Below are 12,372 nucleotides of genomic sequence, written 5' to 3'. Positions count from 1 at the left end.
AGATATTATTTGCCATTTCCATGCTCATTCTAAGTGTCTAATAAATTTTTCTAGAGGCTACATGACATGTGAAATCGCAAAAGATTTAATGCAGGAACAAACAGGAGAATCCAGTTTTTTTCTATTAAGCCGCATAGTAAAAAAAAAAAAAAAAAAGAAAAAATGGCAAAAGTGTAAAACAAGACCACTCTATACACTGTTTTTTGTTGTTTTGGAAAAAATTATTTTTCACACAAATATCTTAATGCTAATATGTAACGGGTTTATTATGAGTATTTTTTACATAACATTTTAATTTATTAGTTTTTATTTCTAATACAAAAAATAGATATACCATGCATAAATAAAAGCTCTTTGGGAGATTGTAGTAATTTTTTTTAGTGTATAAAGTGGTCTCTGACCAAAAAGTTTAAGAGCCACTGGGCTAAAACCAGACTGCTAACAGAGAACTTAATCCACAGACAATGTAGGCCTTAGAGAAAATGCAGAAAGACTCCAGATATGAGCTGCCTTTCTCCCTAACCCCATGTGTCACTGCTATAACCCAAAACCATCAAGATATTTAAGGAATGAACATGAATTTTTAAGTGCATATAAAAGTACTACATGACTAGTGAGACACTAATGTACTTGATGATAGTCTTTAGGAATGAATTTAGGAATTCCTTCTAAAATGCAGAATCCTACACATTTTAAAATCTAGATAAACAGCTAAACCCTATATACAACTTTAAAAGCAGGGATCATTGTTCTCTGTGGTCTGCACTAATTGGACTATACAGTATTTCAGTAAAGCAAAGAGCCTTCCTCTACTTAATGGAATCCTGAACTAGATTTTAATTGTTCTGAAGACTTATAGAACCATAGTCACATGAGCTTTAATTTTGATTAATGTTATAAGAAATGAGCTAAAATAAATCTGGCCTTCCTCTCTTTCAATAAACTCTATTATAAAAAATGAAGATAAAATAGGATGACACTAAAATTAACATTTAAAAATCTAAATTAAAAGTCTGTAATATTTAGTTTGAACATAGTTTAAAAAAATAGTTTACAAGCATTAAATTGTTTAAAAAACAAGATAAGCCAGATACAGGACAAATACTGTAATGATTTCACTTACATGAAGTACCTACAATAGGCAAATTCACAGAGAAAGAAAGAATGGAGGCTACAGGAGCTGGGGGATAGGGTAAAGGTTACTGTTTAGTAAGTACAGTTTCATTATGGATAAGGAAGTGTGTAACTGTAACCATCATAGTGATGGTTATACAACTCTGTCAATGTATTTAATGCCACTGAACAGATAGTGAGAATAATAAATATTATGTACATTTTACCACAATAAAAAAGTACCATAAAATCAACTGCACTATAACATGAATCTTACCAATTTTACAATTCTTCTTCCAATAAACAAGTATATCACAACTGGTTTATTCAGTAAACAGACTTAACACAAATCAGGCAAACAGCAAAATCTCAGCTAACTGGATGTTTAAAAAAAAAAAAAAAATCTGGTTCCTGCTCTTTACAAGCTCCATAACTTCTCTACCAGAAATACATATGCATGCACTTCAACATGAGGGAAATAGTTGAAAAAAAAAAAAAAAAAAACTTTGAAAAGACACGTTATTGGGGGGAATATACACATAAATGACATGATTCGATTCAACATAGTTAACAAAACAGGCTTTTGGACAAAACTGCCTGCTGGTTCTGCTATTTTCTAGCTTAAACTCTTTTAAGTCCCAGTTTCTATTCTGTAAAATTAGAGTAATACCTATTTTAGTCATTGTCAAGAATCATATTGAGTTAATACACGAAATGTGCTCAGAATAGTGCCTCCAACAATAAGCATTCAATATATATTAGCTATTATTAGCTATTACAAGTGACCCTTGAACAAGAGGGCTTTGAACTGCACAGGTCCACTTAAATGTGCATTTTTTTTTTTTATAGTGCAGACCTATAAATGCATTTTCTATTCTTTATGATATTAACATTTTTTTCCTCTAGCTTACCTTATTATAAGAATACAATATATAATCCACATAACATAAAAAGTATGTGTTGATTGACTGTTTATGTTATTATTAGTAGGGCTTCCAGTCAACAATGGGCTATCAGAAGTTTCTGGAAGGTCCAGTCAGGTCCAGTCACATGTGGATTTTTGAGTGCTTCGGGGGTTGGTGCCCCTAGCCCTGATGTTTTTCAAGGGTCAACTGAATTTCTACTATTACTCACTGAAGGCATGAAGCTGCACTAATGTATTTCTGAAAAACTTAACAGAATAGAAACTATTGGGCGGTTCACTAGGCGATGAGAATAACAAATTTTCTGAAAATTAACAAAGATGTTGAATAATCCGTGTTTTCAAGCTCCTGTTACTATGGTAACAGAAAACCACATTAAATATTTTTTCATTTAAAAATCTACTCCAAATGTCACAACATTAATTTAGGACCTTTACATGTTTGCTGTACTGTCCAACACAAAACTTTCTCCACTCTTGACACAAATCAATTGTGGCAAATATTTTGTTCTGTTACTAACGAGGTTTCATGTACCTCTGTAGATGTGTGTTTGGGGGGGTGGGTAGGAGGCAATACACCTCTCCTTGTCTGCTATTTGACAGTAAAAGGTCCCTTGAATGCATGCAATCTCTATCACCTCATCATTGTTAAGGAGGTTAAGTAGTAACTATCTACTTATGCAATGAGTCATGCCTGGAAACCTCTAAGAGTTGGCCATAAATTTTTTTTCTCCAAATCAAGGCATTTCTGAGAGTGAATTTAATAAGAGTTATACTGGGATAAAGGTATAAAGTAGGTTCCACGCAAATCTGGATATATGGTTCTATTTGTGAAAAAAATCCAATTTATGAAAAAATTAACATCCCCAAACATGGGTGTAAAGGTCATTACTATGTTTGTCTCAGCATATACAGGCCTACAGATTTGAAAGCATGTGCATTTGAAAGCAAATGTTAACAAAGACAACATTAATATATGTTTAAATTCTCAAAGGATTTTTTTCCTTTTTCCTTTTAGTATTTCTCAAGGAAGCAAAAAGAAAACCCAAGGTTTCTCTAAGAAAAGAGTACTTTTTAAGGCAAACTTATAAAAAGACTCCTGAGCCACAGCTTTCTTTCATTAGCTGCTTATGATTCTTAAGGTGATCTAAATTACAGTGAACTCTACAGGACATACTGTAATCATGTGGTTCTGTGGTAAACGGTAACTGAAAATGTGGCTTTAATCAAGGCCTATATTCAGCTGGTAAGCATCTATGCAGCCATACTGTTATGGAAAAGCTAGTAACCACTTTGATTGCTAAGTGTCTGTGTGACTGTACAATCTGAAAATCTCTCTGGTGTTATGGATACAGAAACATGTTAACTCAATCAGCTATCTTATTTAGGGAATGTCAAGTATACAAAAGATCTTTGTGATTAGCACTGTTGGGAAACACTGATGGAAATACAGACTACCTTCTCTCCCAACAGCTCAAAATCTAGTAAAAGTAAGGAGTAATTCAGATAGTCTCAATTTACAAATATTTGGTTTTAGTATGAACTGGTATCTCCCTGCCACCAGCAAATATACCACAGTTAGATATTGCTTTTAAACCGACATCAGAATTCATCTGAATCAGTATCCTTAAATGCTGACAGGACAGCATGGAAATTCTAAGAATAAGCAATCAAAGGAAATCTGGATAGGTATTTAAAATATGGAAAGCATGTAGCTGAAAATTAACATTACAGGCATACCTCATTTTATTGCACCCACTGTACTGCGCTCCATAGTTACTGTGTTTTTAACAAATTGGAAGGTTTGAGGCAACACTACATTTCAGCAAGTCCACTGGAGTCATTTCCCAAAGTGTTTGTAATTTCATGTCTTTGTGTCACATTTAAGGTAACTGTCACAGTATTTCAAACTTTTCACTATTTTATTTGTTATGGTGATTTGTGGTCAGTGATCTTTTGATGTTACTGTTGTAACTGTTTTGGGACACCACAAACTCTGATCATATATAAGATGGCAAACTTAATCGATATATGTTGTTTGTGTTGTGATTGCTTGAGTAACCGACAACGACTGGCCTCTCTCCTTCTCCTGAGACACAAGAACGAAATTAGGCCAATAATAACCCTACAATGGCCTCTAAGTGTTCAAGTGAAAGGAAGAGTCACACATCCCTCACTTTAAATGAAAAGCTAGAAATGATTAAGTTTAGTTAAGAAAGGCATGCCAGAAGCCAACTGGCTGTAAGCTAGGCCTCTTGTGACATACAAATTGTGAATGCAAAGGAAAAATTCTTGAAGGAAATTAAAAGTGCTACTCAGTGAACACACAACTGTTAAGAAAGCAAAATAGCCTTACTACAAATACAGAGAAAGTCTGAGTGGTCTGGAGAGAAGATCAAACCAGCCACAATATTCCCTTAAGCCAAAGGCTAATTCAGAGCAAGGCCCTTAAAACCCTCTTCAATTCTATGGAGGCTGAGAGAGGTGAGGAAGCTATACAAGAAAAGGCTAAAATTATCAGAGGTTGGTTCATGAGGTTGAAGGAAAGAAGCCGTCTCCATAACATAAAGTACAAGGCGAAGCAGCAAGTGCTGATGTAGGAGCTGCAGCGAGTTCCCCAGAAGATCCAGCTAAGATCATTCATAAAGGTGGCCACACTAAACAACAGATTTTCATGTAGACAAAACAGCCTTCTGTTGGAAGAAGATGCCATCGGGGACTTTCACAGCTGAAAAGAAGTCAAGGCCTTGGCTTCGAAGTTTCAAAGGACAGGCTGACTCTCTTGTGGGGGGCTAATTGAAGCTAATGTTGAAGCTAATGTTCACCATTCTGAAAGTCCTAGGGCCCTTAAGAATTATGCTAAATCCACTCTGCCTGTGCTCTATAAATGGAACAACAAAGCCTGGATGACAGCACATCTGTTTACAACATGGTTTACCGAATATTTTAAGCCCACTGTTGAGACTACTGCTCAGAAAAAAGGATTCCTTTCAAAATATCACTGCCCATCGACAATGCACCTGGTCACCTAAGAGCTCTCTCTTTGTTGGAGACATACATTAAGATTAATGTTTTCAAAAAAAAAAAAAAAAGATTAATGTTTTCATGCCTCATAACAAAATATCCATTCTGCAGCCCATGGATCAAGGAGTCATTCTGACTTTCAAGTCTTACTGAAGAAATACATTTCATAAGACTATAGCTGCCATTGATAGTGATTCCTCTGACGCATCTGGGCAAAGTAAATTGAAAACCTTCTGGAAAAGATTCATCATTCGAGATGCCATTAAGAACATTCACGATTCATGGATAAAGATCCAAATATCAACATAAACAGGAGTTTGGAAGAAGTGGATTCTGACCCTCATGGAGGACTGTGAGGGGTTCCAGACTTCAGTGGTGGAAGTAAGTGCAGGTGTGGTAGAAATAACAAGAGAACTAGAATGGGAAGTGGAGCCTGAAGACGTGACTGAATTGCCGCAAGCTCATGACAAAACATTAACAGATAAGGGGTTGCTTCTCATGGATGAGCAAAAAAAAGTGGTTTCTTGACGTGGAACCTACTTCTGGTGAAGATGCTGTGAAGATTGTTGAAATGGCAAAAAGAGGATTGAGAATATTACCTAAACTTAGTTGATAAAGCAGCAGCACAGTTTGAGAGGACTGACTTCAATTTGGAAGGAAGTTCTACTGTAGATAAGATGCTATCAAACAGCATCACTGCTACAGAGAAATCAATTGTTCATGAAAGGAAGACTCAATGGATGTGGTAAACTTCACTGTTGTCTTATTAAAAGAAATTGCCACAGCCACTCCAACCTTCAGCAACCACCATCCTGATCAGTCAGCAGTCACCAACATCAAGGCAAGACCCCAAGGTCAGCAAAAGATGACTCACTTAAAGCTCAGATGGTGGTAAGCATTTTTTAGCAACAAAGTACTTTTTAATTAATGTATTAAGGTATTTTTAGAAATAATGCTACTGCACATTCAACAGACTGCGGGAGAGTATAAACATAACTTTTATATGCACTGAGAAACCAAAATTTTGATTCTTTTTATTGAGGTGGTCTAAAACTGTAATATCTCCGAGGTAAGCCTGTAAATAAATAACCTAAACAACAAAAAAATAAGGAGTGTGACTCTACGGTATAATGCCATAGATAATCTGAACATTTTTAAAAGCCATTATCCTTATAAACAGAAGTTATATGGCAAAGAAATGGAGTAGTCTTGTCATTTTGGAAAAAAGTGTGCTTCCAGATAATGCCAGTGCCTATAAGCAACATCCTATAGAGCTTCTAAATATTCTTATACCAAAAAGGTATTTATTTCTTCACCATTTTTTATACCTCTCTCTCACTCACACCACTTACTCTCTCACAACAGCTAGTGCTGACTATATAAACTGTTAGCAATCTGGGGATATACTATGTTAGCTAGTAATAAAAAAATAATTCTTTTAAATCACCTTTAATACCTAGTAAAGTTAGATTACCAAGCAATCTGGCATAACACTATTACCACATACATTGATTATCTTTTAGTGTCATCAAATCAAGTATGTTCAGAATTAACTATTTCTACATTTTATCATGTTCAGTAGACAAAGGACTCATCTATGAATCACTAAGTCTTCATTCCATTCCCTTTTCCTTTGGTTAATTCTCACCATATGGAAAACTCTCCATATGGAAGACCCAAGAGTCATGGGTCCAATTACAACTTCTGAAATGGTTTATGCTCCAGAACAAGAAATTCGTTGAATTTTAGAAATAATGTTGTCTGGAATAAGCACCTCCAACCTATCCCGTCTTCTCTTTCCTCTGTTTTTGAGACAACACAGTCTCTAAAACCAGTCGTTTTTCATAATAATTCTCATCCTTTTTGAATATAAAAGTGACACTGGAAGGGAATCAAAGGTGCTGTGGCTGTAGGTCCAATGCAACAGCTGACATTTATAGAGACCAAGGATGAATACTACAGGGAAAGACTACTCAGACCCTTTATTTGCCTAGGTACTCTGATCACAACTGGCACCTTAAAACAAGCATGGCTCTCTCGAAATGACTGAGTGGACATGGCTCTTTAGTATGAACTGATTTTATTAAAGCAAATTTTAGCATATCTCACATGTGTAATTATAATTAGGACCAGGAACTAGTTTTTATCATTTACTATTGGCATTCTCCATAGGAAGAAAGTTAATTATTATCTCAATCTTGTTAGTTTCATTAAAAACTGATTAAGGGGAATAAATATTAGAAGCTTACTGGGAATAAAGTAACAAAGGCCACTGGATGTAAGGTGAAAATATAAAATTTAGGGATTGCTTGTGAATTTTTTCTATTGCCACCAATAAAATAAATAATCAAAAGTGGCTGAAAATACGATAGAAATTTAATTTTGTCTTGTTTAAAAGAAGTAAGTACCAGGTACCTGGCACCCAGAAGCAGTCTCCTAAAAGGAAATCAGTATACAAAGATGACCAGACTGAGATTTTCACTTCACAGGATATATTTTTTTAAACCTATTCCAATTCTAAAAGTATCTCCAAAACTTTTTTCAAAACAAGTTAACATGGTTTACAATTCAATATGGATTTATCCGTATACAATTAGCAACTTTAGTGATCACAATCATACTTTTAGATCACAATTTTAGCATCTGTCCATTCTCTATTTTAGCATATTCTCTTTGCTATGCTGAAATAGCACATATAGATCTGTTTCACTGATGAATAGATTCACTGTGAATCTATTGAAGATTTAATGTAAGTTTCCTATTATAATTTTAATGCAGTATAATCAATGAAGATTTTATTTTCAAATATATATTTTAATTGTTAGAATTAAAAATAAAAAAAACACTCATGATTACTTTTTTTTTTCCCAAAATCAAATGACTTATTTATTATTTACCTGGTGGTGGAATCAGAGGTGGAGCAGTGCTGACAGTTGGAGGTGGTGGAAGAAATGGAGGAGGTGGAAGGTGGGTGGGAGGAGCTCCTGGGGGGAAAAATGGAGGTGGTTTGCTAAAATTGTTGTCTACTTCAGTAGCAGATCTTTCAGAAAGGACCTAAAATTAAAGCATAGTTAATTTAAAAAATGAATAAATGTTCTTATCTAAGATTAAAAACTCATTAAATTCATTTCATTTCATTTAAGAAATGAAGTAAAAAGTTTTATTCACATACACATACTTTGGGGAGGTAGAAGTAATTTTTTCCATGTGTGTGATATGTATGTATATATACAGATGTGAGTATACACTCACACACTCTTTTTAAGGTGTCCATAAAGCCTAGAAAAAATGACTGAATCAGTACCCCAAAAAAGTAATAATAAAAACATTCTAAACAAGTGTACTTCTAAATTAATACTTTATAAATATAATGAGTATTATCTTTGCTACCCAACCAACCTACAGTACTCAAATTAAGGCAATGTAATCATTAGTCACAAATACCAGCATTAGGAAATTAACATGGCAGCAGAAACAGCTATCCACTGTACTAGGGCTTGTCATCGTCAGGTTGCATGCATTAACAGGGTGCAAGTAAATAGGCAGCCAGATACATAAATAACTTTTTCATGTGAGTCTTATAACTTTAAAAACGAGAGTTTATACTTGAAAAGTAAATGTATTTACAAAACACTGATCTATGTAAAGAGGTAAGGGACAGGCAGCAAACCTACAAAAGTGACACGAAGAAATCTGGATTTTTGTTAAGGCTCCCTGGGGGATTCTGATATGCAAACACATTTGGGAAACAGCAGAAACATGCAACATAATGTTGTGCATTTAATTTGTACTTCTAAAATCTTTGCCGGCTAAAGGGTATCATTTAAACAGATAATCCTTCTTTTCATTAACTTTCCCTACATTTAAGTACAGTAATTTTTGTAATGCTTATGCTGGTAAGCTATTTTTAAAGTAGGGAACAGAATGATTTTAAGAAATCATGGCATTTTAATGGTGGGGGAAAGAAGAGAGGGCTATCTTCCAGTTTAGAAACGATTTACCCTTAAACATTAAAGAAAAGCAGATTAATTTACTAAAAGTAATGAGAATCAAAACACTTTGACATTTTTTTTAAGGTACTCACGAAAAGGTAGTAATAAAAAACAGTAATGATCAAGCTAATAGCTGAAAGTCTGTTACTAAAGTTCTAACTTGAATCCAAGTTACTAATATCTCCTTCATTCTTCCACTTGAAAACAAAGGAAATCTACTTCCTCCAAAAATGACACGTTAAATTATGGTATATCCATATAATGAAACTATCACGAAGGAATTTTAAATATTTTAAGAATATGGAAAATCAAAATGATAACTAAAAAAAAAAAGATACACAAAAAATAATCATAAAGTATATCCTAATCTTGTTTGGTGACAAGCAGGGGATGTACCAGAGTGTGAAGAGTGGTTACCTTTAGATGCTAGAATTATTGGTGGTTTAATTTTCTTCTTTACACTTTTCCCATATTTTCCCTTTTTTGGTCCAATTAACCTACATATTATGTTTACAGCAAAGGAAAAGAAATCTTACTTAAAAAGATCCAAAGATAATAAATTCTAATTGGAATAGCTTTTATAATAAAAGGGTGATTAATTCCATATTTTAAATCTCTTGGTAGCATCTAAAATACCAAACATACAGCATAGCACTATAAATGTGTATTGAATAAATTAAATTAGAATATGGATACAATCTGTCAGTTTAAAAATTAATAATTTTTAAAATACGAAACCTGTATGTTGCTGTTTTCATTTGCCCGTCGCCTTCCTTCAACTCGGCTAATTGTTATAGTCTGACCAATAACATCAATTGCCCCAGGTAATCTCCTGTAACACAGAAATTGAATCAATTCAGTTTCACCTTAGATGTTTGAAAAAAAACACAAATATTAGGTGAGAAATGAAATCTAAGACCTTTTGCAATGTACTTTAAAATAAAACCAGATCACAACACACATTAAAAAAAAACTTCACTAAGTTAGATCTCACTACTTTGTACTGTCATAAAAACTAAGCTTTATTAGTAAGCTGGAACCAATGTACCCAATGACGATCATGTTAAATTTAAATATTTTTATAGGTTTTCTTTTAAATTTACTATTTTTTAATAGTCTCCAACTAAATTTATCTTTGTGGAATTGAATCAGGTAGCAAATGCTAAGAGAATGGAAATAAAATCTTTTGGCTGCTGCAATTATAAAACATAATAATTCTATTACAAAAACTTAAAAAATTCCCCCAAGAGACTTGAAAAGAAATAATGCCCATTTTGATACACTACATTTTTCTTAGTGATTTATTCCAAGCATTAGAAAGCATAAAATGGGATCCAGTTTTCCATTTCTGATAACTTGCCTTTAAACAGAAAATTTTAAATATTTAAATGCCTGCCCCACTCCAATTGTATTTATAATCCATTAAAGTTTAAGTAGATGAGTAGATGGAAAAATAGTCTACCACAAAATAATGCTGCAAATTTAATTAGGAGAAGCTAGTAAGTTAAATTTTAAAAAATAATGTTAAAAGCCAGTTAGTAGTTAAAGATTTTATTAAAGTATATATGCTTAAGATACAGAAGTCACTTGAAGGAAGAGGCAATGAAAAATGGATGTAAATTCGATGAATTTCTCTTCATCTCTATTTCAGTTCTGAACAATTCTGCCTTTAAAAACTTTAGAGAAGTAAAACCACCAAAGTACCATGGATCCTTCCACAGTCACCACAGTTAGGTTCCTGAAACAACTAATAACAGCTACTATTTGTTGAATGTCTACACATTATACCTAAACCTCACAATAAGCCCTCACTTAACAAATTACTGTAGATTTGTTAGAGATGTTAAAGTTAGAGCTCATAGTGATGTCACTGACATCAATAATAATTAAATGGCAAAAATAACTTTCAAATCCGAGTCTTTCAGATTCCAAAGCGTAGAGACCCCTTCCCTTGAGCTATGCTGCCTCCTAGCAAGATAACTCACTTCTGAGATATCAAGACTTCTGAAAAATCAAGAACTGGTGAAAGTTTGCTTCAAGTGAACCTTGAGAAGCCCCATAAATAATTTTATGCTCACAAAAACAAAATAAAGACAACCCTGTAAAAGTACATAATAGCATTTGAAATGTCTTCAACTACATAGTCCATTCCTACTTATCATCTTGCCCACTTTAGACTTCTGTTCTATATAATTCTGATAGAACTTTTTTTTTTTTTAAAGTTCACGCTTTTCTGATTTTATGGCCAGGTCATTGACTTCCCAGATTTCCTCATGACCTCAAAGAGAAAAAGTGATTTTTAACTTAACTCATACCCTTTGATATAGCTGGAAACTATCCTAATAGTCACACATGAGAAAAATCCAAATACCTCAGACATAAAACAAATATTGTTCCAATTTTTCCCCTAAAACTTAAAACAATTGCAAAACTATAACCACTGTAACTTCATTATCAAAGCAGATGCCATCATCCCTCGGATATCTTCACACATCTCAGATTCCAACATCCTGACAACTATAGGTATGTGTCCTGAGGCCACAATTTCCCTCACCTTTTATTGCTACCTAGACTTCATTGTAAAAATCTTTACCTCTACTATTTCCTTTTCCACTCTTTTCTATTCCTGATTGCAGCATTCTCCCCTCTCCATCTTTTAACATTTATTCCCCTCAAGAACAAATTCTCACAAATGTATTTGGATTTGCAATGTCTCCAAATTGTTAAAGTAGCAAAACTTAAATCTAGATCTAACAGTCTAATGTCTGTTCCCAAATGAAAGACTTCTATATACCATGGATTTCTAAAGACTTCTGCTTTCAATAATTCTGGGACAAGATAATGTTGGCGGGGATGCGGAGAAAGGGGAACCCTCCTACACTGTTGGCGGGAATGCAAGCTGGTGCAGCCACTCTGGAAAACAGTATGGAGGTTCCTCAAAAAGGTGAAAATAGAGCTACCATATGATCCAGCAATTGCATTACTGGGTATTTACCCCAAAGATACAAATGTAGGGATCCGTAAGGGGTACGTGTACCCCGATGTTTATAGCAGCAATGTCCACAATAGCCAAACTGTGGAAAGAGCCAAGATGTCCATCGACAGATGAATGGATAAAGAAGATGTGGTATATATTATACAATGGAATATTATGCAGCCATCAAAAGGTATGAGATCTTGCCATTTGCAACAACGTGGATAGAACTGGAGGGTGTTATGCTGAGCGGAGTAAGTCAATCAGACAAAGACATGCATCATATGACCTCACTGATATGAGGAATTCTTAATCTCAGGAAACAAACTGAGGGTTGCTGGAGTAGG

At 34.1% G+C, this 12,372-nt stretch overlaps 1 protein-coding gene across 25 annotated transcripts in view; it reads right to left on the bottom strand.

Moving 5' to 3' along the window:
* The window catches only part of FIP1L1 (factor interacting with PAPOLA and CPSF1), a 78,888-nt gene that overhangs the window by 26,633 nt on the left and 39,883 nt on the right, over positions 1–12,372 (bottom strand). For all 25 annotated transcript variants that reach the window (XM_025887336.2, XM_025887337.2, XM_073891672.1 and 22 more), the window contains 2 exons: positions 9,790–9,883; positions 7,957–8,113 (listed from right to left, as the gene is read on the bottom strand). In XM_025887336.2, the coding sequence (XP_025743121.1) occupies positions 7,957–8,113; positions 9,790–9,883 (251 nt within the window). The remainder of the gene's footprint in view (positions 1–7,956; positions 8,114–9,789; positions 9,884–12,372) is intronic.

This window comes from Callorhinus ursinus, unplaced genomic scaffold (assembly GCF_003265705.2).
Source record: "Callorhinus ursinus isolate GAN/ISIS: 27379988/994484 unplaced genomic scaffold, GSC_fseal_2.0 scaffold4, whole genome shotgun sequence".
NCBI lineage: Eukaryota > Metazoa > Chordata > Mammalia > Carnivora > Otariidae > Callorhinus > Callorhinus ursinus.
Note: the sequence above shows the minus strand (reverse complement) of the source record. Positions and strands in the feature narration are given on the sequence as shown.